This window comes from Pleurodeles waltl, chromosome 3_1 (genome assembly GCF_031143425.1).
Source record: "Pleurodeles waltl isolate 20211129_DDA chromosome 3_1, aPleWal1.hap1.20221129, whole genome shotgun sequence".
Classification (NCBI taxonomy): Eukaryota; Metazoa; Chordata; class Amphibia; order Caudata; family Salamandridae; genus Pleurodeles; species Pleurodeles waltl.
This window is the reverse complement of record NC_090440.1, coordinates 1333509732-1333536215: the sequence shown is the minus strand read 5'-3', so window position 1 is coordinate 1333536215 and position 26484 is coordinate 1333509732. Positions and strand designations below refer to the sequence as shown.

Sequence of the window (26484 nt, the reverse complement as noted above, 5' to 3'; positions counted from 1 at the left end):
ACCCAGGGACTGTACTCTGTCCAGTCGAGTATTTCCCCATACGCCTTTTCGCAGCAGAGAGATCTGAAGGGTCCGGTTAATCTGAGTCAGTATCTGGTTGGTCGCCTTTGACCCTGAGTGCATTATAACCATGATCTTTCAGTTAACTTCTGGAAATCTTTCCCATTACCTTTGTTTGAGGCCATTGGTTAGACTTGGCATTACCCTTCTGATTCGGTTTAGCTACTGAGCTGGTACTTTGACATTGTTGAGCCACCAAATGACTATTCAAGAAGGGGTGTCAGTCAGGGCTGTCAGTTTCAGAGCTTGGTATTTAAGCTTTATACTGCAGAGTAATGCCAGCGATAAATTGCTATGGCCCTCACTCCCATTTTTCCAGTTAGGAAAGGGCGAGGAGTTTCCTCTGCCTTTATAATTTCACGGAAGGCCGAGTGCATCTACTTATGCACTTGCTGCATAGAAACAGAAAGAGGACTGCAAGTGCTGCACCCAGTTTGGATACTGACGGTTACAGCTCCTTTCAATGTGGCAGGCCACACATGCCTAACTTCCCTTACGTTGCACTGCTGAGACTTACACTGCCAAACGTAGGAAAAAACAACGGACTCAGTGGCTGTTTTTCCAGATGCTGAGTAGGAGACTCGTACAAGCTGATAACTGCCACAGTACTGCTGGCTCAAAACAGTTCACTTGCAAGACCATTTTAACTCTACTACAGCTAACATGGAACCTGCAAATACAAAAATAGCCATTTTACCCTAACATGCAACTTGTCTGTACAATAGAAGTGACAATTTTAACAATCAGCAATACAATATAAGCAACATCAAATAATCACAATAAGAGTATGAAGTGAAGAATTGACAATTATCTTGACTGCTGAGCAGAAAAGAAAGTCAGCAAGATGTCGTCAGTTTTAAAGATCTAAGTTTACTCTGATTAGTGAGAGAGATGATGTGTCATAGATATTCATGGGATTTGCACATGGGATTTGCAGTTTTGCATTATTTCTCTTTAATGACTATTATTGTCAGTAAATAAAGAAAAAACATATTCAGAGTCTCCGGTACTGACATACTGCAGTGCAACTAGTATAACTCGTACTTGCATTACATAAAAAATAAAAATAAGCAATTAAATCTCTGTGGCATTTACATCATTGCAATTTTTGGATAACATTTGAGTTTGACTCGGTGTGATTAGAGCATCAGTGGTGTGAATTACAGTGGCAATTAAAGACTCCCAAACACATACATAGCTTTATCACATGCTCCTTCTTTAGGTTTGGACTGAAGAACCAAAAGAAACCATGGAAAAAATGCTCTTTCGTCTCCTTGTGCTACGTATCTCCCTCCATCCATCCATTCGCTCTCTTCTTCTCGCCGTTCTCACTTTTCCCTTTCTGGTCGCTTTCTCTCTGCCTTGCCCCTCACCCCCTTCCCTCTCTTGAAGCCTCCCCGTGCCTTCTTCAATTAATTTCATGAGGCTGGGGAAATGACAGAGGCACAGGGAGCGTTCCCGCGCTTTCACACCACCCTCAAGGGTTCCCAGTGGAGCCATGTCTTTATTTTCCTAATGTTGCCCGCTATGCCCCTAAGTGATGGTCATATTTTGCTACAAAAGGCGTCTACCTTTCGATTTGGTAACAGTAGTACCTTAAAACTCTTCAGTACGTACAATTATGAACTTAATATACTTTATACATTTTGAAGTTAAATTTATTTTTTTAAAACAAACCTGTTGCCAATGCCACATTCAGGGTATCCTTGAGGATTAAGATTCCTAATGTCTAATTAATAGTATTAAAACTAGCACTCCTAAAAGTGGCTAAGGTAGCCCTTCTTTTGATAATATATACAAGACATAACTACAATATTGTAATTAGTCATCAGGAGCTTTCCTGATGCATTATTAGTTATCAAACTATAGACCTGCAGCACCCTTGGAACTTCTATGAACTGACCTAAATGCAGTTTAAGCAGTCTTCACCAGAGTACAGTGCATGGTGAAATTCACAAATATTTCGAGATGGGGACTTGGGGGGAGCAAAGGGCTTGCCCTGTCTCCCCCCGGGTTTATCGGGCCGGAGTGGAATGCTCCACGTTCACGGGTTTTTTGATTGGCCAGGGTTTCAGGAAGGGGCGGTGGTTTAGGGCAGGGGATAAAGGACAAGGGCTGGGTGTGGGCGGCCTCTTTGGCCGTTTGTCACACCCAGTGGGCGTTTTTGTCTTCGTGCCCTCCCGAATAGATTTAGTTTTTCTTAATGTTTTGTTAAAGGGGGGGGGGAATTTGGTTGTCATACATAGCGATTTTGGTTTTTATTTAGTTGTAATGTGGCTATGTTGGTTTTAACAGGGCAGGTCTTTTAATTGTGGTTGATCAATTGTATATGGGTATGGCAATTTGTTTTGGGGGGGGTTGGGCGAGCTATTTGTTTTCGCCGCTGATAGTCAGGTCTGGTTTTGGTTATGCGCCTTTCGGAGGGGAAGGGGTAGATCAGAAAAGAGGACAGGGCAGGGGGTTTTCACAGACAAGGTAAATGGAGAACGTCAATGCAGGACAGATTGGTTAATGGGTTGGTCGGGTCAAGGTGGGGATGGGACAAGGGGTAGTGAGGTGGGGGTCATTTTAGAGGGATGGGGAGGCGTTTTAGGTGATGAATTTGTACTAGTGAGGTTTGGGTAGTTTTGTGAGGCTTTATGCCAAGGTTGTATGTTACCAGACCTGCTCTATTAAAGCGGCCTTTTACCCCTTCAAGGAGTGTTGTGGTTATTTCACTCATAAGGCCCGATTCAATCTGACCCTGAGAACATATTTTGCGCTAACTAAATAGCACATAAAACCACAAGCCCTGTGAACAGCAGCTCGGGCTCTGTTTTTCTGGTGCTTTTCCGCTAAATTTTCACATGCCGTAATAGCGTAATTTCGGGAAATTCATGTAGCAGGAGTAACGTGAAGTTACTGAAATTATGTGTGATAATGGTGGAGTAGCGCAAATATCGTATGGGCCTAGTGTATTCCACAGGAAAAGCCCATTTTAATGCAGGCATACCAACCAGCGTGCAAACATAGAGTTAACATATAATCTGGGTGCGTCTGCCTGAATGAATACCTTTATACATGACTTTTTTGCGTTGTGCGTTGCATGAAAAGTTGCTACACTCCATTGCAGCACTGATAAAAAATGTACACAGCACAAGATCTACAAGGGGCCTCGGGTCCATGAACCCATCGGCAGTACACACGCAAAAATAGCCTGTTTAGTGTGATAGCCAGCTTTGTGATATGGTGCAGTGGTGAGCCAGTGGTGCCTAATGAGGGGTTTGTACTCAGGGCTGATGAAAGCAGACATTTCTAAGACTTTGCAAGATTAAGCTGCTTTGTGGCACACAAACAACATGCAAGCCTTTAGTGAAAGGGCTTATAATTCAAAAACGGGTTTTTGCTGCCGCCTATAAACATAATTTACCACTCCCATGTGATTGCTTATGGTTTGAAATGAGTTGAGGCATGTGCTTATTTACCAGAAGGTTTATTCTCGTTTTTAGAAACTCGGTACAGATTGGTTCAGTGGGCCCCATTCATAGACCTCTCTGTGCACGAAGGGAAGACATTAATGTCAAGAAGTATCACCTCTGTCTCCCCAGTGAGAGACAACGACTGGGCAGGAAGGATTGGTAGATATGTGCGTGTCTTGGTTTATTGAAGAAAATCCACACAGTGCCTGCTGGTTGACAGCTGAACGATGACACGCACGCGCGCACACACACACGTACTACTAGATAAAATGTTGATTGTGCCATCTTCTCCTGGGCTTTTGGAATTGCATCCCAAAAATCACTACATCTATGCACGGCCTATAGAAAAATAGGGGATGAATCGAAGCTTTCTCATTTAGCTGCAAATCAAGCCCAGAGTGCCCAGATTTCTATTCAACTTGCCATGAAACAACACAAAAAATAATTCAGTGTAATGTGTAAATTGTAGGACACAAAGGGAAGATATTTCGCAGCACTAAATCATGGGTTTTCAATTTTCTACCTCATAAATATTATGGCACTCGTGCCCGATTCTGCATAGTAGAAAGGTCAGCTAAATGTGCAAAACAGATTTCGTTCTCTGTTTTACCTTGTACATAAAGACTTCCCCTTTATCTCAACCAATCAAGAGGGTGGCCTTTTCCCTTGCTGAAAAGGGAGTAATTTTAGCGCTTGGCTGGTGTAAATCTCAAACCATTTTGCGAGTCACATTTAACTTTGTAAATGCCCTCAGACGTAGTTTGTTGACGTTGATAGACTCACAAGACTAACTATGCATTGTTTAGCCCACGTCACACGCCTTGCATGGGATTTACTAGTGTTCTTATTTAATGTACGGAGTGTCCACAGCTTCCCTTAGTTCTTGCAAATAGTTTAATTAATACCGATACAAAATTGCAATATTGTTTACGTCAGTTTTCTCTTTAAAACCAGTACTTCTGCATCCCTTATGAGACGTGGCGAGAAAAAGATAGATTGGCAACATTCACCCAGTTTCAGATTTGGGAGTCAAGAAAAAGGTATATCGAATTTCAACACATACTAGCACTTCTTTTGAAATTTAAAACGTTAATGGAGCCACCGAAAGGGAAGTTAAATGAAGATTGTAAGCATTGAAAGAGAAAAGTTACTCTTGCTGAAGAAGTGAAGGCGGTGTTGCGAATCCTCCAAGAACTTCTCTGAGGAGAGGCTAAACGAAGACGGAAGCGGAGCTAATCTGGGCCTTCCTCCCCTATATTTGCTAGGTGCTGTTGGGGGAATTACAAGGATATAAATTAGAGATGTGTGGCATTTGGCTTCCAACCGTTTACTAAAAAAATAAGTAAAGTTGAACCACAAGGCTAGTAAAACCATAACGCAGATAAACTGCATAAAGAATCAGATGTTTTGTGTAGGCTACTTCAGTTTCAGAATTAACATTTCGAAAAAGAAAGGCCATAACATTTACCCAGGGCTGGTTCAAGTCTAATTGAATATTAAAATGTAAGAGTCTTAAAGAAACACAATTACCCAATTTTGGGATGGGTTTCAGAAGGCTGCCTCAAAACCATACCGTGCGTTGAACTTCTTGAACTTTAGCGTGCAGTTTCTGTAAGGCTCCAGTGGGGCCCAATTTTCAGTTGTGCCTACCGGGCAAATTCCAGTTGTGGTTGAGATTTTCCAGAACCCATTTGAATGACAGTTGAGAAGTAGCACCCTTTAGATGTCTACATCTGTGATTGCACAGTGATTATGTTAAGCCCATCAAATCCTGCACACAGACATTCCTGAATGAAGAATAATTCCGATTTCAGAGAATGTAATTTGACCCCAGCGAATTCTGATGCTTCACTTTCATGGTTTCTTCTAAATGTATGTAAAGTTATTTTAGAATATGTTTTCAATGTTGCATTAGTATTTTAGGTGGGTCAGTTCTATGTGTTATGCTATGTTCAAAGTGCTATGGAGCGATCCCTTTAGGGTTTTGCCGCGATGAGCACAATGTCACGAAATAACTAAAGAAGCACCAAACATATTTGATTTTCTTTAGTTCATAACTTTGCATTGCACAAAACAAAATACACTGATTGCACAAAAACAAAATAAGCTGTTTGAAAATAAAGAAAGATCGGTAGGTCAACAGACGCTATTACAAAAATGTCCAATACGTTTGTTGTTGTAAAAAAATGTATACCTTATAAAGATGGATGAGAAAGTCATGACTGCCGTAATTTTCTGCGGGAAATGGAACAAAATTGTAGTACTAAAGCCACAAATACATTAGTGTTTTATAAATTTGAAATCTTTTCCATTTCACTGGGATACCTCCTGCACTCCTCCTTGGCTGTCCTTTCACGTGTCCTTTCCTAGGTCTGCTACACGCCTGCTTTCTCACTCCTTCACCCACTTGTGTCCACACTGACATGTCCTTGCAGTTATGGCTGCCCCTTTCCCTGCATGGCATACATGGATGTAGATTCCCCAAAATTACAAGGGTAGCGGAAGTGACATAACACACTCATTGACATTATTAACATCACTGGAAGTGATATCTCATTGCATGTGACCCTGACTCTTCCCAGGAAGTGTGGAAAATGAACATAACCCTGATAACATCAAAGTGATTGACATCTCAGAAGTTCCATAGTAAGTGAATGACTAATGTAGAAACACAATATAGAAGAATGTCTATTTTAGATACCACCTGCAGAAGGATCCTGATACGATATGACAGGGAAATTAAGTGTTTGTTTTGAGAAAATATGGCGCAAGAAAGCACAGATCAGCACTGGGAACCTAAATTATTTATAGAGGAAACTGTCATGACGTAATAGTTCTCTTAGTATATACCACTATGATAAATATATTGATAAATCACAGGGAGAGGGAAAAAGATTGATATAGTCCATAAATAGGACATAAACTATGTTATTGACTTAAGTTATTCCTTATTGTCATTATGTTTTGATTCATGATCATTTGCAAGCAATATCACTATATCAAAACAGAGGTAAAGGTTTTATTCAAACACATAATTTTTCATGTACTCAGAAAAATGAAACATGACAGCAACTTCTTTAGGAATGGGTTTGTTTTTAGTTCATTTTATTTTTAATCAGAAAAGTGTGCATTGCTCTGCTCAATTTATCTCATAACACGTAACTTATAATGCCCCGGTTTCAGTGGAAGCTGCAGAAAGTAAACAGTGCTGCTCAAGACACTGTTTAGCTTCTGTTCTCGCAGAGGCGGCTGGTGATCTTTAAAATGGGGCTGTGCATTTCATGCCTGGAGTTATAGCGAGCAAATGAAAAAAAGCGAGTCTGACCTCTTCTAGGTGTGGGTCAGGGGTGTTCCTCGCTCCAAGAACATTTTGAAAAAAGATTAAGTAGTCAATTTTAAAACACAACTATACCATTAATATCCTAAAAAGCCATAGCCTATGAAGGAGCACTCATTAAATATTGAAATCCTTGCATGGTGTACCAAGCCAATTAATCCTGGCATTCCCCATTAGTTGGCCTAATTTGTTTTCAAAACGTGCAGTGGGCGCTGTCATATGTCACAAATTGCATTCATCCTGCCAGGGCCTGCATTTTATCATGTGTGACCCACTTATGTCCTGGGTGCCCTGTAGAATGCACACAATATGTCAGTGTGCAGTACCAGAATTTGGGTGGCCCTTATGTGATAAATTACTTCTAGTATCTTAAGGCCAGCATTTTGTAACCTGTCATGTTAGTCGATTCGTATACCAAAATTAACATCCAATGTAGTGGCACAAGCATTTTCCCACAGAAGCCCATTGCCAATAATAACCACAACAATTTGTCAGGAGTCACTTTTGTGTTGTGGTCACGTCATTTCCACTGCATACATGCCCCAGAACTGCAGTACCTTGCGTGATCCCATGGTCCCCAGTCCTCAGAAGATACAACATGAAGCCAGCACCTGCAGGCTGTGAGTTTCACTCACCTGAAATTGCCTTGCCTTGTGCTTCTAGAATACTAGCTGCAGCTCCTCTAGCTCCAAAAAGGCAATCACTTGTTTTAGGGTTTGCAGCTGCCATTTAAAGATGCTCTGCGGCTAATAATTTCAAGTTTTCATTCCTTTGTCCATTTCCATCATGGCTGTTTCTTGGTTCCTTCCCGATTTTTCGAATCCTCTGCATTCCTGTTATGTGAGGTATTGATGTAATTTCCTTATACTGTTCCTTTCTTATATAAGTGCTTTAGTCTGTTTGGAGGGAGCATTGCAACAAAAGTGGTTCCTTGGCTTGTTTCCTCGCTCTCTCCACTTTCTGAGCCTGACTGTGTGCTCTTGAGAAGTCCATTATTCAGTTCCCCCTTTCTGTTTTTTTTTAATCCTTTGAAGACTTCGTCTCACAAGGAGGTATTTTATGTGGTGGCTTTTTGCTTCTGAAAAGGTGGCGACTTCTCAAGGGCACATTGGCTGGCACAAATTTAAGTCTGTAGTGACACTGCGGCTTCCAGAAACAGTCCGATGTACTTCGGACAGCGGAAGACCCTGACCTCGCTTACAAGTAAGCATCCAGACCTGAACAATATGCTAAGAATTACTTTCACTATGTCAGCTCCAGAATTTTGCCATGGGTGCCCCATGTGTCAAGTATTGTCTCTTGCTTGCCAGTGCAGTATTTTGTGACAGATGTCTGTCATGCTCTCCAGTATGCCAGGACCAATGTCAGACTCACAAGCATATTTTGACATTAATATTCATGCTTACTTACATTCATTAGAACTCATAATCCAACACTCACCCTCCCTGGTTCGTTCTCACTCAATTGCACTCATTCATTCTCACTCTCTTCCACTCACTTTTACTCTCTGTTCTAATCCTTCTCACTCACTCATTCACTCTCTCTCACTATCTCTTACTGTGACTCACTCATACGTTCTCACTCCTACTCACGGGCCCTCACTTTTACTCACTCATTCACTCTCACTTTTTCTCACTCACTCTGACTCACTCGTTTTCAATCATTAATTCACACTGACCCACTTTCACTCACATTCTGACTTACACTCACTCATACTTACCACTCACTCAAATTCACTTGCACACACCCTTCTCACTCATTCTCATATATTTTTAATCACTCTGACTCACTCATTCTCGCTCCATATACACTTAATCATGTCACTCATTATCACTGACATTCCAACACATTCTCTAGCACCACCTGTTAGAAATGGGGTCTCTAGTTGGCAGTGAGTCAGCAAGAGACCAAAGGTGCTGGTAGATGAAGCCTTTGATGGCCCTGGGAGTTCTTAACAGTAGGCAAGCTCAGTTCAAGCCCTCAGAGAACCTTGGAAAGTGGGAAGTAGAAAGAAAAGTCCAGTCTTTTCACTCTCAGGACAGAAGCAGCAAGTAGCAGACCAGCACAACAAAGCAATAAGCAGATTGGCAGTCCCTCCTACAGCATCCAGCTTTTCTTCTTGGTAGAATGCCCTCAGTACAGAAGTGTTCTAACTATATGGTGTCAGAAGTCTAGTACTTATACCCATATCTATCTTTGAAGAAGGCAAACTTCAAAGAGAAATCTGTGTAATGCACAAGACCCTGCCTGTTCTGCCCTGGCCCCAGACACACCCCAGCGGGTTGGAGACTGCTTTGGGTGAGGACAGGCACAGCCCTATTCGAGTGAAAGTGTCAGCTCTTCCAAACCTCTCTAGCTCAGGAAGACCCATAAGCCTGGTGATTGGCCATCAGGATATGCAGAGGGCACACTTCAGTCCCCTTTGTGTGACTGTCTAGAATGAATGCATAGACAGCCCAACTGTCACCTTGACCCAGACATGTATTCAGCAGACAGGCAGAGGCACAGAATAGTTAAAGAAGAACATGCCCACTTTCTAAAAGTGGCATTTTCAAACTTACAATTCAAAAACCAACTTCACCAAAAGATGTATTTTAAAATTGTGAGTTCAGAGACTCCAAACTCCATATCTTTATCTGCTCCCTATGGGAACTTACACTTAAAAGGTATCTCAAGGCAATCCCCATGTTACAGTATGGGAGAGATTGGTCTTACAATAGTGAAAAACGAAATTAGCAGTATTTACACACCAGAACATACATGTCCTACTTTTTAACTACACTACACCCTGCTCATGGCGCTGCCCTGAGCCTACCTTAGGGGTGATTTACAGGTAATAAAAGGGAAGGTTTGGTCCTGGCAAGTGGGTGCACTTGCCTGGTTGACATGGCATAGAAAACTGCACACAGACACTGCAGTGGCAGACTTGAGACATGTTTGCAGGGCTACTCATGTAGGTGGCACAATGAATACTGTAGGGCCAATAATAGCATTTACTTTACAAGACCTGGGCACACCTAGTGCACTATGCTAGGGATTTACTAGTAAATCAGAAATGCCAATCATGAATAAACCAAATACCAATACAATTTAGACACGTAGCCCTTGCACTCTAGCACTGGTCAGCAGTGGTAGAGTGCTCAGAGTCCTGAAACCAGCAAAAACAAAACCCAGCATAGGATCAAAACCAGGAGTTCAGAAATTAAAAGACAGGGAAAACGACACCAAGAGCTGTCAGGTCCCAACAGCTGAAAGTGGGGAGAGCTTCCCACCTCTTGGGAGTGCTCATCACTAAGTCAGAAGAACCTGGAAAGACCATCAGCATTGGTGTGTTCTGTTCCAGGGCAGTGTTCCATTGTAAAGTCTATTCCCTGTAGGGAGAAGGACCACCTCAACAGTTTGGGATTCTCATCCCACAAGTAGAGTCTTAGCTTACTCAGTGCCCCTACCACAGCAAAAGCTTCCCTCTGTTCCCTGGGAAGTAACTTCCTACTAATGAAGGCTACAGATTGATCAAGGCCCTCCTCATTTAGCTATGAAAGCACGGCTCCCACACCATGCTCTGAGGCATCTGTCTACACCACATATTCATTGGAAAAGTCAGGAGCCTTGAGCATGGGTGCTGTCAGCTCTGTCAAGGGGGCAACAATGGTGCCATATTCCTTGACAAATTTCCTGTAATACGCAGTGACACCGAAAACGTCTGTCACCTCTGTCTTGGTGTTGGGGGTGTGCAAGCCAGAATGGTGCACTCTTGGGTTGTAGGGGCACCACCTGGCCGCTTCCTACCTCGTGTCCCAAGTACACCACAGACCCCTGCCCTATCTGGTACTTCCTGGCCTTGCTATTGAGGCATACATTCTGCAGGGCCCTCAACACTTCCTGGAGGTGGCGCAAGTGGTCCTCCCAGCTAAAGCTGAAGAATGCAGTGTCGTCTAGCTAGACAGCACTGAAGTTCTCCAACCCGGCCAGGACCTTGTTGGTCATCCTCTGGAATTGTTGAGACGGGGCCATACACCTGAAAAGCAGGATGTCTGCAGTGGCGATGGTATGCCCCCGACCTCCTGGAACACCTCTCAGCACCTCCTGGTGGACACAGAAACCCTAGCAGGTGTCCCAAAACGAAAGGGGGAGTGGAAGAGAAAGAGACAAAACACTGCCACGTCTTGCTGGTCCAGCCAGGCACCCTGTACCTTCGGGGGGGGCAGGTCGTTGTTGACAGAGTAATAGTAGAGTAAGTGCACTCAACTTCCTTGAAACTGAATCTCTCTTTCTGATATGGGCACGGGAGCGGTAAAGAACACCGGGATGCTCCAACACTTTTCTTGGATTTCATTAACTGTTGGCACAATTACTAACAATGCATTACAAAAACCCAAACTGAGTACCATAACAATAAGTACTGCAACACTAGGGCTGGCTTCACAGAAATTCACTGTTGCACACTACAATTAGAACTATGGTTGCACTTATCATCCACAAGAAAGACGAACAAGGGCGTTAATTATATCACGTATAACTTTCCTGCATGCATAGGGTTAAACTAAAAGGAACAAAAACAATCCAAGAAATACAAATGTCCACTCTGGGTTTAAACAGTTAGGGTGGCACAGTTTGGTTTGGTTTCACTGTGTGTGTGAAAAACCCTTCAAAAGCAAAATCCTCAAACCTGAAACACAGGCATGAATGACACAATTTAAATCCAAGAGTTAGGCTATTAGAGAAAGAAAAGTCCATAAATGCTCTTTTAAAATTGCACTGTCACTTTTTGTAGTACTTGAGCTCAAGCAGATTTCCTGAAGCACATTTAGGCAAGTAACTACAATAGTAATATAGAATGTTCAGAAATGCAGTTGTCTCTTCAAGATAAGCACTCTGCCAAAATACAGGGTCTGAAAAAGGTCTGAAATACACCAGCTGGTCTAGGAAAGCGCGGCCCTCAAAGAACAAACTCCCTGGAGAATACCAGTCCCTTAGCTGCAGTATTTTCCGGAGTTTTGGAGGAATGCCTGGGGTCAGCTGGTACAGGAACGAAGAAAAGAATTGCCTCAAAAGTCCTGAATACGAGGATGACAGCAGGGGCTGGACTGCCAATTCAGATGCTGAGATCAGGAAGGAAAACAAAGGCAAGCAAGGAGGCATGCTTTACTCTGCTATTCATAGCCAATCAGGAAAGCAGTTTAGTTTTCACATGTGGATGAGTCACCACACCCAATTAGAAGCACATGTCTACACCACACCCAATTAGAAGCCCATGTCTACACCTGCTCACATTAGCAAATAAGCATTGGTAAAACAAGCATTGATAAAACCAATTGTGTAACACAGCATATTATGTTTACTTAGAAACATGAAGGTTTAACCAAGAACAGAGATGTGATTTAACCCTAATCCCTAGAGATGCTGACAGATAACGCAGGAGGCACCTTGGGGATTCCTAACAGGAATGTGGCAGGGCCATTCCTCAACCCAAAGGGCATAACACAAATTGGTAATTCCCCTCTGGCATCGAGAACACACACCTCTGTTTTGCTCCCTCAGTCACGGCCCAGACTCAGTAGGAAGGCTCTGAAACACTGATGTGCCACCAGTTCACGGGCTGCCCCAGTCTTAGTAACCTGAGGCTCACTATACAGGAGATCATTCTCCCAGTAAATCTGGTGTGCTCCAGAGGCGTCACCAGCTGCTTGGGCCTCAGCCTGTTTGAGAAGACCCTCAAGAGTGGGGCACTCTTTATGTGCTCTGCATATCTCCACCCTGGTGGGGTCTTCTTCCTGCTGTTAATGGGTCAGCTCAGGTATGTCCTTCAGTTCAACCTCTTCTTCTCCTGTAGGTTCGGAGGCGTCCCACTCAAGTTCAGCCTCCTCTGTGACCGTGGGGATCTCCGGAGAGGGTTCCCCCCCCCCTTTGCCCATCCTCCTCCTGGCAGGCACCTGGGCCACTGTTTCAGGCTCCAGGTCATTTTGATCACCTTCTCTGGCAGCCATGGACCATGTGGTCATGCACACCCACTCTGGCAATCCTAACATTTTCAAGTGGATCCTGAACTCCACCTCCTTGCAGGCGATATGCTCCAGGTCGTTCCCTAGCAGGAAGTTGATAGGCATGGATGGACTCACAGCTACCCTCAAGGAACCTGAGACCCCCCATTCAAAGGGAACCTGAGTTACCAAACTTTGGTGCTCACTGTTGTCTCCTGCTACAACCTGGTGGACCACATTAGGGATTACCTGCTCCTCAGACACCAGATGAAAGCGGACAGTTGTCATGCTTGCTCCTGTGTCTCTCAGAGCTTCCACTCACCGGCCATTGATGGTGGCCCACTGCCTGTACTTCTTAGTGTTGCCAGGCATGAGGGTTCTCTGTTCCACCTCACCCTCACCCATGGAGACTAGGGTTAAATCAGCTGCCTCCCCACCACTAACTGGGGCCAACTCCTCCCCAAACACTACACTTGCCACCCCTAGTGACTGCCAGCTGGTGGGGGACTGTGCCCGCATGAGATACTTGGTACTCCCCCTGAAATGTCCTTCCTAATTACAGGGAAAACAGTCTGCAGTCTTTCCTGAAGGGAACCAACTCTTGTTTTTAATAGAGGGCTGCGAATCCTTACCCTAGTAACTAGTTTGGGGTCCTTTAGAGAACTCCTTACTTTTATCTTTGCCCCCCCCCAACCCCTGACTCTTGGCTGAGCCTCCCACATACAGCTTCTTTTGGACCCTGGTGCTGAGCCAGCAGTCTGCCTCCTTGGCAAGCTTCCTAGGGTCAGTAAGCTTGCTGTTAATCAAGTGCTGGGGCAGCTCTGGAAAACGACAACTAGACAAGTGCCCCCTTGCAATCACTTTGTACAGCCCCTGATAGTCTGTTACCTCGCTGCCCTTCACGCAACCATCCAGTGCTCTGAAAACGGAATCAACATACTCTGCTCAGGTTTGACACCTAAGTTTAGTACTCTCCCTAAACTTTACCCTGTAACTTTCTAGGGTGAGACCATACTTCCTGTTTAGGGCTTCTTTCATTGCGGTGTACCTCATCTGACTTTCTCTGTCTATCTCCAACAAGATGTCCCACACCTCTATGGAAAAATACTTCCACAGGCCTGCCCCACAATCTCTCAGGGACCCTGTTCATTCTCAGTGCCATCACATAACTCCTGAACCACTGCTGGATGTCATCCCCCAGAACAAAATTCTTCACCACATCCTGAGTATATGCACCTTTCATTCAGTCTGTAGTGTAGAACTGCTGCCACCATCTGTGCTGGACTTGTTAGTCCAGCTGCTTCAAGCTCAGATCTTGAGTTAAAATCATTCTCCTCTCCTCCCCGGCAATTTTATCTTTCTCATCCTCTCTTGTGAGCCTAGCTAATTCCAATTGGAGCTCCCTTTCATGCTGCATATTCAGCTTTTTCAGCTCCGTTTGGCTCTTCGTAGCCTCTCGTCTGTCCTCCAGCTCCTCTGGGGACAGACCTCTTGAAGAATCACTGCTGCTTGCCCTGCAAGGTGCCTTTCTCCTAGGCAAATCCTGATTATCCACAGCATCACCCTGCAGGCTCTGTTCCTCCATGTTCACATAATCATTTCCCTCCTCTGTGTGCTCTCCATCCTCCCTGGCTGCCAACCAGGCACTCAGCATCTATTGCAGCTCATCCTTCCTAGTGAGGCCTTTAAAAGGACATTTGCGCTCCTTGAAGAACTTTTTGAGCTGAGGCACCATATTGGTTTCCAACCTCTCCTGCTCAAACACCAAATCTATAGCAATTGCTGATGGCTCCCCAGACTGAGGCATGATTGTGGATGAAGACTCAAAAGTTGCAAAGTTTCAATAAGGCAAAAAAAACACAAAGAAAAACAATATGTGGTCCAAAAATGGTCTGCGATTTGGGAGTAGTGTACACTAATCAATGTAGGTAAAGTACAAATACAACTCCTATCCTCACTGCTGAGCACTAATGTTAGAAATTGGGTCTCTAGTTGGCAGTGGTTTGTGCCCTGCCCAAGTAGGAACCCTCACACTAGTCAAAGTAAGGGAGTCACACAGCTAAGATAGCCCCTGCTCACCCCCATGGTAGCTTGGCACAAGCAGTCTGGCTCATCTCAGAGGCAATGTGTAAAGTATTTGTACAGACACACACACACACAAACAGAAACACAGTGAAAACACTACAAAAGGCCACACCAGTTTGGGAAAATAGTCAATGTTTATCTGAGTAAAACAAGACCAAAACGACAAAAATCTGACATACACAACTAAAAATATTTAACCCTAAGAAAACGAAGGTCCAGGTTTTCTTCCTGTGTAAATGCCGTTTAGCTGATGACAAATTCGTTGGTGGGTACTCAAAACAGGGGGTCTGGACCAGATTCCCCCTTTGGAAAGTAGAAATCCTGAACTAGAATCGCACCATGTTGGATTAATTTCAAGCTATTACATGCAATAGCTTGAAATGAATCCAACATGGTGCGATACTAAGACCCGTGTACAGCCAACATGTGCCGTTTCTTTACTTGAAATTGACCACAGGTATTTGGACCATAGACGATATGATGTGCTGCTTTATTTGACAAATTTACAACATGATGTGCCGCTTTACTTTATAATGCCTTGAGAAAGCCCTAGGTGTACCGACCATAGAGGGCGAAACACGTGTCGGCTGTTCCTTCGTTTCACAATTTTCAGCCCAATTTTCCTGACAACTTTGGAATTAATGAATAAAGACTGTTTTTTTAATACTGAAGCGAATGCATTGAGAATTTTTCTCTCCAATACATATAACTTCTGTGGGTTCTTATTCTCAACCAGTTCAGGACAACAAAAAATATGAATTTTCAAAGATTAAATGTAGTAGAGAGCTTAGAAATACAGTAGCTCCACAACGGCTTGACAGAGTCGCTTCTAAAAGTCCGGCAACAACCCCCAAGGAAACGCAAGCAAGGTACAGAGTTGTGTAGACCCAAGTTACAGTACCTTGGAAAACAATGAGGAAACAAGCTGCATGGTGTGGGGGAGGTGAGGCGTCATTAGAGGTGGTGCGTTGTTGGTTTCTTACCTCCACTGGGGAGGTGAGACATTGATTCCTTGCTTCTAGGCAGGGGAGGTGACGCAGTGTTGGCGGCGAGGCATCGGTCCCTTACGACAAGGTGGTGGTCGATGAATCCAGCAGGTCAAGACGCGAGGCGTCGACTTCAGTTTCACAATTTCACCACAAGGCCACGTCATGCTGCAGAGTTGGGTGTCATGGATGTCGGTGACACAGCATTCTGGACACGTACTGTGGCGGGACTTCGGAGACGTGGTGGCGGCATTGGTGCCTGCGTTGTAGGGAGCGGTTGTTGCACTCAGTGGGGTCCGTGGCTTCGGTGCAGGCAGTGGCCCTGGGTTGGGAAGTGGCGCAGGTTCCAAAGTTGCTCTTGAAGTCGACGTACCAGCTTCTTCCTGGTTGCACCAGAACTCAATCCTGAGGGCTCAGGAACTTGATTTGGGACCACTGGCAAGTTAAGACTCTCAGCAAGAGAGCTCAGGTGCTGGCAGTTGAAGTCTTAGATGGCCCTGTGACTTATTAACAGGAGGCAAGCCCAGGTCAAGCCGAAGGATGTAAAAAGCAAAGTCAAGGGTCACTCATTGTCAGTCTCACACACACACATGCTGACACATGGAAACAGCCCCCCACATGCACTCTCTCACATAAGCACACTCTAAGTGCATGCTTGCACAACACTTACATTTACAAGCATTTTATTATACTTGTCTCAGCTCCTAGCGAAGGTCTCATTTCAGCTCCTGTGTTCCACTTTTTATTAAGCTAATAGTGAATAACATTCTATGATGCACTATTAGTATAAGTAAAAAATGGGCTGAAAATAAGGTGAGTGTAGTTCTAATGCCCATAAGGCTGAGCAACTACTTTGCTATTGGCTTTTATTTTGCCACTTCTGGTTTCCCTGTTTAATAATCTTTAATTCCTTGAATTATACTCTTTTGCCATCCTCTTCTTGCCCCTGGACTGATTGTGACTCAGATGAGTCCCTCTAGCCCCCTGAAAACAATTTGCCTTCTTAACATGATTAATATGTATGCCCCAAATGTATCATTACTACTAATGGCTAGCAAGATATTGATAGGTCTAAGTTTCTCTTCACTTGCAAACTCATGAGGTGAATATCAAGAAATATGTTTTACATGTTGTATAAGAAGCAGAAATAACAGCAAGCCTGCATGTCTTGAATAATCAGTGTTATGCAAAAGATTTTGTTTTTTAAATAAAAATGCATTCAAAACTAATACAAGAGTTTCAGTAAAAAAATGCCCATTGAAATGTTCAGATCACAAAGGGCCTGATGTAGAGTTTGGCGGATGGGTTACTCCATCACAAACGTGACAGATATCCCCTCCACCATATTACGATCTCCATAGGCTACTATAGGTCTGTAATACGGCGGATGACAGAGTAACCCCCTCCACCAAACTCTAAATCAGGCCCTAAATCACTATTGCAACTGATCATGGATACAATTTAAAATGCACTAATAAAAATTGCAGCAGAAGAGGCCACCAGTAGATTTCCATCTACTTTCTTGCTATTTTCCTTTTAATCAAATGACTATCCACTTACACCAACATAGTCCGTTTTTGTTTTAAATTATATAAATATTATTATTTGTTTTTGCAACTTTTTTTTAAATGTAAGATGTTTGTAAAATATATATTTTATTGATTGTACAAAAGAATAGATTTATTTATCTTAATATTTTTGTATTATCTTGCTTGCTCATGGAAATAACACTTTTTGATGTAAAACTCAATGAATTTAATTACTTACATCTGGACCAGTTGATGAATGTGAGAATCAAAGAGTTGGTAGTCTAGAAAAATATGTTATACCCTTTTTATTCAAACTGAAAACAGGATGGCCATTATTGGCAGCCTTCAATCCCCCAAAATTCAATTTTACTTGATCTGACTCTGACAAGATGCAATTTCTAAAATGAATTGGTAGAGAAGTACAGATGACTATCACTTATCCAGGAAGTACTCTGCATCTCCCTCATTTCTGCACCCAATGCTTTTTAATTTCAATATTGTTTTTTAAAGTACATAAACTTCAAACATTATGAATGCATTTTTATAAATATACACCTGACGATGATTTGCAATGGCACACCAATTACGTAAAGTGCAATACTTATGAATTATTGTCTTAAACTATTAAACAGGACATGTTAGAAACCAGATTACTTAGGTTACAGGTAGATCTTGCAATAATATTTGTTGTTCAGAAATGTAAGCAGTGATGATGTACCACAGGAGATTTTTGTGGATACATGGAGCTTTTCAAAGCTATAAAAGGTGGCCTCAGATTAACTACTTTCGGGTGATCATGTTCCCCCCTGCAGTTGTGTCTAGGGGCCAGATGTAGCAAGCATTTTGCATGGTGCAAACTGCGAAAATCGCAGTTTGCGTCATGCAAAATGCCATTTGGGATGCTCATTCACAATTTGCGAGTAGGTACTGACTCGCAAATTGTGAATGCGACTCGCAAATAGGAAGGGGTGTTCCCTTCCTATTTGCAACTCGCATCGCTATGCTAAATTGCTTTGTGACCGTGAATGCGGTGTAACCCATTCGCAAAAGGGAAGGGGTCCCCATGGGACCCCTTCCACTTTGTGAATGTTGCCAAAAAGGGTTTTTCTCTGAAAAACCGAAACCAAAAGATTTCGTTATTTTTTTTATTTTGCAACTCGTTTTCCTTTAAGGAAAACGGGCTGCAAAATAAAAAAAAAATTGCTTTATTTAAAAAGCATTCACAGACATGGAGGTCTGCTGACTTCAGCAGGGACTCGCTATGGGGTCGCAAAATGCGACCCACCTCATTAATATTAATGAGGTGGGTCTTTGCAACCCCATAGCGACTCGCAGAAGGTGTCTGAGACACCATTCTGCATATGGTTTTGCAACACGGAAATTGCGAGTCGCAATTTCTGAGTCGCAAAACCTAGTTTTGCTACATCTGGCCCTAGGTTATTTGAGTAAATGCCTTTTTTTCTTACTTTATTTTATTTGTCGCCTATAGTCTGGCCATTTAAACGGTTTAAGGAAGAATGGAACACGCAGGTGCTCTCAGTTTGTTAAAATAAAGCAATAGTTTGGGAATTTTTTTTATCCTGGTGCAATTCCAGAGGAGAAGGATATTGCTACATATTTGTCTTTTTACTGTTGGTATCAAATGAAAGCAATAGGAGCCAGAATGTTGGGAGTACAGAGCATCTTCTATTCAAGTTCAGAGCATGTCCTTATGCCAGCATAGATAAGGTCTATTGTGTAGCTCAGTGCACACACAATGCGTTGATTTATCTCCTGAAAGCCGACCCCTAAATGTGCAAGTGCTAATCGTCTGTCTGTTTCTTGTCCAGTTTTGAAGAACTTTGTTTCCCGAGACCAGAAGAAGTTGCTTGTTACTGACAAGAAAGGTTTGGAGTGTATCTCGCCCCTCTTTCAGAGTGTGGAGGAGACCCCAGAGTCCATCTCTACAAAGATCACTGGGAACATCCCAAAGTGGATCAATGGAAGTCTGCTCCGAAATGGGCCGGGAAAGTTTGAGTTCGGAAATGACAAGTAAGCATTTCGTTTCCAAACCACCACAAACGCCATAACTGTTAATATGGGAGGAAAATGAAGGAAATGTGTTATTTTTGTTGAGGGTCTGTGTCACATACGTGAAAGGAAATATGGGAAGTTTCCTCTCATGATGGAAGTTGTTTCCTCCTGATGACTGATTTGTTTTTTAATCTTTGTTTTCAGTATACTTTAAAAAAAGACCTACAATCGCCAAGTTGTACAATACAAAATTATAAACATTTCTCTGGAACGTTTAGAATTGAACATACTGTAAACTGATTCATCTTCGAGGCTATCTTTATGAAAATAGGCTGTACTTTTCCCTGTCCACGGAGTTACGAGTTCCAGAGGTAGCAATAACTTGGGCGGTGGTAAAAATCTGGGTTGTCATGAGTTGAACCCTGAGGGTCCCCAGAGAAATAATTATTTATTGAGGGAATCAGTGATTATGAGTTTGATTCTACCATTTTTTTGTTTTTCCTCGAACTTTTACATGGAGAGATTTGTTATTCTCAGCACCCGAAATCTTGACATGAGAAACGTATAATTCCGATGAGGCCGGATTCTGCTGTTACTAGCCCCGTGAGATTTAATAGAGCAATCTTAATGAGGGTCAAGGTGTGTGGCTTTTAGACCCTCTAAATGATTATACATTGAGAGAACAAGTAACTACAACTATCCACATACAAGCTCCTAACATACCGCCCACCAGCCCATGCTCATCACAACCTTGGTATCCATGTGCCTCAAGACCCTCATTGTTCGGTTAATTCTACTATCTATCCTTCGTTTGTGAATATTATGTCTGTTACCCTTGCCATATGACTGGAAAGCTTGCCTCAGACCTGAGTGTATACTGCACTAGTCTAGTGTTTGTGTCTTTCTTAAAATCTAGCTGGCTTTGGGGGCCTAACGGCTAACTGTCAGATATGATGATGTGACTTGTCCACTGTCCAATATTTCGCTGGAAACTATCACTGCCTACCAATACTGCAACCAGAGTCGATACATCTGCCTCTAGCACTTCAAAGTGTCTTATAGTATGCACCCAGTATTTGTGTAGAACTTCTCATATTGTGGGGATCTCTCAACGTTCTGGGATTCTCATTGACTGGAGTTAAATTGGACTGGAGTCATTGTAGCTGATTACTGAGACTGTGACTGTTCAGTGTGTTGTTCAATAATTGTGTGCATTTATTATTGAAAAGAATAAGATATATCCGATCCTGTCAGAGATTGAAGTATACTAGTTGTGTGGATGTGTGTGCTTAAGAACACTGCCATCCTTTCACACCAGTGTGAATGGTAGTCCATTCCCTACCCTGAATGGACTGCTCTGGTGATAGTCATTTTTGGTAAATCATGTGGTTTCAAGGTAAAGTTGTGTGTTTCTGGGCGTGGTGTGTTTAAACTTATTCTGAATCAATCTGATATGCAGGTTGATGTAAGATTCAGAATGTACTGTTGAAACGCGAAATCTTCTTATTCTATTTGTCCCTGGTGCTACGATGTGAACAGAAGGTTGCCTAGAGTATGTTTGTTCACATGAGGCAGCCTAGAGTGTGTTTGTTTTGTTCATATAGGGTGTAGTCTATCTGTGTGTCAGCAGGACTTAATGAGAGACATTACAGTCTAATAGGTGCTTTTGGGAGTTCAGTGACAGACAATTATATGACAGAAGAAGAATTGTGTTGGACGTATGTGAAGTGCTCTTTCTGCCCAAGTTGTGGTGTTTTTGATTAGGGAGGTGTTGGGGTCATAATGGAAGCTGATTACAGTTCATAGGTGAGCTCAGTCCAGCATTTTTTTATGAATGTTGTGCTATTCTGAAGCAGTAAGAACAATGCAAGATTTAGGGGGTTATTCTAACTTTGGAGGAGTGTTAATCCGTCCCAAAAGTGACGGTAAAGTGACGGATATACCACCAGCCGTATTACGAGTTCCATAGGATATAATGGACTCGTAATACGGCTGGTGGTAAATCCGTCACTTTTCCGTCACTTTTGGGATGGATTAACACCTCCTCCAAAGTTAGAATAACCCCCTTAGTGTCACATGTACACAAAGATCACATAGTTAAGATAAAATATTAAACAAGTGTGATGGTGCATTATCAATCATTTCACATACTGAAAGAGTACAGAGTTTAATGCTTTGGGATGGTGTTCCACGGGGTTGTCAGTTGCTGTTGTGTCAAGTGACAGCATAGTTATGTAAGTATGCAGTGTTCTCATGGAGAACTGGCTATTCTGCCAGTCTGGCATCTTCCCAGTGGGGAACATATTTGGAGGCTATCTCAGAGTAGGATGGGCTTCCTTTTTCCTACAAGAGCCCGACGGACAGATTCTACTTGGTAGCCTCATGCAGTGGGAGGCTGGTTTAAACATTTTTGCTTGGACTGATTTTTGTTTCTAGTCAGACCCTAACAGTTCTGAACAGGCAATTTAGTGACATACTTGGAGTTTCTCCCATTCAAACAGGTAACTATGGGATATTGAGTTACAGATGTAAATTGTGAGTACAAGTGGGAGTTTGGAATCCTAAATGAAAGTGAAAGACTTGAGGAAGATGAGAAATGGCAAGGGGATGCTCTAAAAATGAAAAAAGTGAGACAAAGAAGGTGTCAGAAAGTGGGTTACTAATTTGAAAAGAGAGAGCCTTTACCAACTTAATAAATGCTCCCTGGTTAGGTCTCAACACAAGTTTTAAAAAAATCTACCCAACCTCTGGTGACTGTGACAAATGCAGCAGTCAATTCCCCAGAGAAATGCTTCTTAAGGTCAAGCAGGACTAACAATTTCAAAGGTAAGTGACCAATACTAATCAATTTAGTAAAATATAGAGAAATCAGTGAGCAAAAAGTCGACCAAAATCGCCAAACTGGGATTATGGTAACTGGAGAATTGAACTGTTAATGTTTTAAGGCAAAACGTTGCTAAAAAAGTTCAAGTGCTATTGAAAAACAACAGTTCACAATTGATTTCAGACTGACCATAATGGAGTCAAGGTTGGATACACCAAGCAGGTCGTCTCTGTCAATTGTTGCGTAATGTCTGAAATAAAAGTTAAAATCCCTCAGCAAAGCAAGGTCCAAAGCTAAGGCCAGTGAAGGTCCCATTAAGTCGGATGCATCATTGGCGAGCCCTTGCTAAAGCTACTAGTTTTGGCGCCAAAATATCCTAGCAAGATAAAGTTAGATTTTGTATTCACCACGAACACTTTGTTTCTGGGGTGGGTTTGCTGTTTTACCCCGGTCCACAGTTTTAGTTTTGGGCTCAATCTTTTTTTTTGGTTCTCAAAATCCTCAATTTGAGGAAAGCTGAAAGCTGTAGCTGGGTAGAGCTCCGCAAGGCTGGATATATTTACTGCAAAGTCCCTTTAAACTTGATTTATGCGCAGCACAAAGTTCTGAGCTGGGTAAACATGTTTCCTTGCCTGCCTAGTGTACGACCTCCCAACCAAACCTGAGCATACTGTCCCAGTCCCTCAGAGGTTGAAAAATGTTTCAGTCCCCCTTTTCTCCAGCTGGTGGGAAACTTTGTTCTGGGTAATCTTGTGGCCCACAGGTCTTCAGGAAAGGCTTCTAGACATTAAGATCCTGATTTATGAAAAGTTAGCGCCGCCGTTGCTTCATTTTTTTACGCAAAAGTGACGGACATTTACAAAATATTTTGTAAGCTTGCGCCGCTTTTGTGTAAAAAAGTGACACAAAGGCGGCGCTAACTTTTCATAAATCAGGCCCTGAGTCTTTACCCAGCCATGACTCCTGCAGGGTCCTCTGTGGTCAGCTGCGTACTATCGCTGTCAAGAGTCCTTATGCTTTCTGGGACCTGGACTAGGCATTTAGGAGGTCAGCCACCTGATCTGTGTAGAGCAGTTTCAGTGCCTGGGTGCCAGGAAGCAGTCTTGATTCTGAAATCTTCTTTCTCCCAGCGGGACCTTCTTTTTCAGGAGTGTTCTTTCCAGGTCCAGAAATTGTCTGAGGAGAGAGTGTTCAGTCCAATTTTATCTAGTGCACTAGTTAGCGATTGGGCTGTTTCCCCAACACAATCCTTTCTCACGCTATGCCCATACTATCTTGAAACACTTCCTTTTCGCTTTACTACAAATGTTTCCAGAAACAATAAGGTCAAGTTTGTAAAATGTTACTTCCCTCAACAATTGATCTAGGCAGGGCCCTGGCCACTCACCTATTTAGATGAAGATAGCTCCCTGATATCAGAGACCAAACTGGTTCCTTCTCCTGTTGTGTTTGAAGCTAAAGTGTCTAGGAGGGCTCTGAGAAGTAATGAGAGTGGATCCTGTCAGTCTTGTTTAAGAACAGCACGACAAAAGAAGGAATGTTACGTTATCCGTTTTGTAGCCTTTCCAGGTGGCTAACCCTTTCAAAGTGGTCAGCTGTTGACAAAATCGTCACCTTCTTAAATCCAGAGGACATTGTCCTCAAGAAGGCAAAGTCATTAAGAATGTGCATTAGCCTGTTGAGAAGGAATGTGTGGCAGAACTTGTTGCTAGCCATTTCTGGCACAGGAAGCTAAAGTACTTTTTAATAACATTATCTTTCCAATAAAGTTATCTCAGGTAGCTAAAGTACATTTTGATAACATTATCGTTCCACTAAGTTATCAAAAATCTGATTCCACCAATAAATCTGACTTTGAAAACGAACTGGAAATGAATCTGAATTGTTTCACTAGCATTTTTCCTAGGTGAAAATGTGAAATAAATATTTTATTCTCACTGAGGCCTGTCTTTGTAAAACCTAGTCTAACCTACACAGTGAAATCAGCTTTTAGGCTTTCAGCCAAGTGACAACACCCATTTTAAATATGTATTGTTCCCGTTTTTTGTTTATTATGCATCCCCCTTACAGGTATAGAAAACACACTTTAGGGGTGTTTTATTGATATAGAAAAACAAGGTTTTTTGTGGGCAAAGTCAGTTATCTTTGCCATTTATTACTGCAGTAACTTCAAACTAGCTCAGCCAGAGTACAGTAGGGATCTTGGCATAGCTGTATTTTTTCATTTCATATTTGTAAATGGCATAAATACACAGTGCAGCCCACATATGACATTTAACGTCCTGCAAGTTCTGTATTTTCTATGCTATTTGCTCTGGCTTAACAGAAAACTTAGATACGCCAAATAGGGTAATCCATTGTGCAGGACATGTTTGAGGGGAAAATACAGGTGCTATACCACTGTTTATATGTAATATGATGCACAGACTCCTATAGCCAGCAAAATCAGGCAGAAGAAATAGGTGGAGTACAACATTAATTATATGGTTTCTTACAAGCCCACCCCCCCACCTCTGAAAGCATGGTGAACCTAACCATACCTTTGAAAGTTCTCATTGCTGAGGTGGAACATCGTGTATTTGACCTGCAAGTCAGTGTTCCATAGTAAAGTCCATTCTTTTTAGGGAGATCAAAACTCCTCAACAGTTTAGTTCTCGTCCCTGCTTCTACATTGGCCACCGGAGCTGACTGGGGCCTTCCTTCAAGGGATCCTAAATAACCTCCTCATCTTTCAGGTGCAATCTGCGGTCCCTCTTCTGAATGGGCATATGCTTGCTCCAACCACCTCCCCATCCTCCTTTTCGATTATGTGCATTTGCATGACAATCACTTTATTGACATCTATGTTATCCAAATCCTCATATTTAATCACAAGATCTTTATGATTGAAAAACTTTGTGCTGTCACCATTCTTGCTGGACCTCCTGACTCTCAAGTCCATCCTGCACTGGCCCTGCCCATGGGGAGGCATAACTCCCTTCTCCTCCACGGACACTCTTTCCCTTTGAGTTTGTAAATGCTGCTGCTATTTGTTTCTTCTCTTCAGCCAAGGCTACAACTGCATTCTTTTGTTAAATACAAGGGCACACCAAAATTGTCCCCATAGTCTTCATTCAAGTGGAACAGTAAAAGCAGAGTCCAGAGACACAATATTTTCGGTTGATGACGATTTATACTTGTCAAGAGTTGACAAATCCAAAATACAGCCGACACGTGTTTCGTCACATTGACTTTATCAAAGTTGTAGATTTTAAAATAAGCAAGAAAGAGTAACAGTAAGAAAAGAGCAAGGAAGATAACAGGGAGTTCTAATCTTGTTGGTATCACAAGTGTTAGAGAAAGAAAGATCCAAAAGTAAGTGGGCCATCTGGGGAGATGACTTATAAACCCTTGCCAGGTGATTAAGTAATGAAAAAATATACCATGTGCGGTTGATACCCATGAAGAAGTGGACATACAATACCCTTATATTGTGAAATGAGTTAGATTAATCTGCCTATATTGCGACTGGTGCTGGTTTTTATAGTGACCATGATGTGAGTGATCCAAGAAGATGGTGTGAGCGATGAAGAGGTATAAGGACATGCCCAAAGTAAAGCTTGCTGGTGGTATCCAATGTGTCACCAGTTATAAAAAGGAAAGGTGTCTCACCAACTATGGGATTTGAAATTCAAAAAATGAATGGAGTTTGTCCTCGGAGACCTCCGGGAAGGTTTCGATGAGGCTGGAGGCCATGATAAGTCTAAAAGGAAAAATAATGATGAGATATCTGGAGATAGAAGGATCAGTTATCTATGAGATTAGTGCACTGCCTATAGTTAAAAACGGGTGAGCAGGGAATGTGCTGACTGATCCCGTGATGTTAAGTCAGAAAAGGAACGCAAATAGACCAAAATGTAAAAAGTGTGAGGTGATGGTCATATAGTGTGGGTTGGCCTGTTTTGAGTATTGACAGGTACCGTCTATGGTAAGTCAGCACCTGAAATATAACTCGCTGTCTTACTTAGTAAAGGGTGAGCCATGTGAAAAGAAAAAAAGGAAAAAATAATTTTGGAAGAAAAATTGGGACTGAGGCAAAAATGAGGCAGGTAGGAGGTAAACTCATTGTGCCAATTAAATCTGATTGTAGATGCATCATGTGGACACATTGTAGAGTGAAAGAGTTATTGATTATTACAGAATATACTGAAGGAAATATTCAAAAACAGCAA

At 42.5% G+C, this 26484-nt stretch overlaps 1 protein-coding gene across 1 annotated transcript in view; it reads left to right on the top strand.

Moving 5' to 3' along the window:
- Positions 1–26484, top strand: part of LOC138285128 (carotenoid-cleaving dioxygenase, mitochondrial-like) — a 241517-nt gene that overhangs the window by 42980 nt on the left and 172053 nt on the right. Inside the window, exon 2 of the mRNA XM_069224695.1 lies at positions 19266–19467. Coding sequence (XP_069080796.1) covers positions 19266–19467 — 202 coding nt within the window. The remainder of the gene's footprint in view (positions 1–19265; positions 19468–26484) is intronic.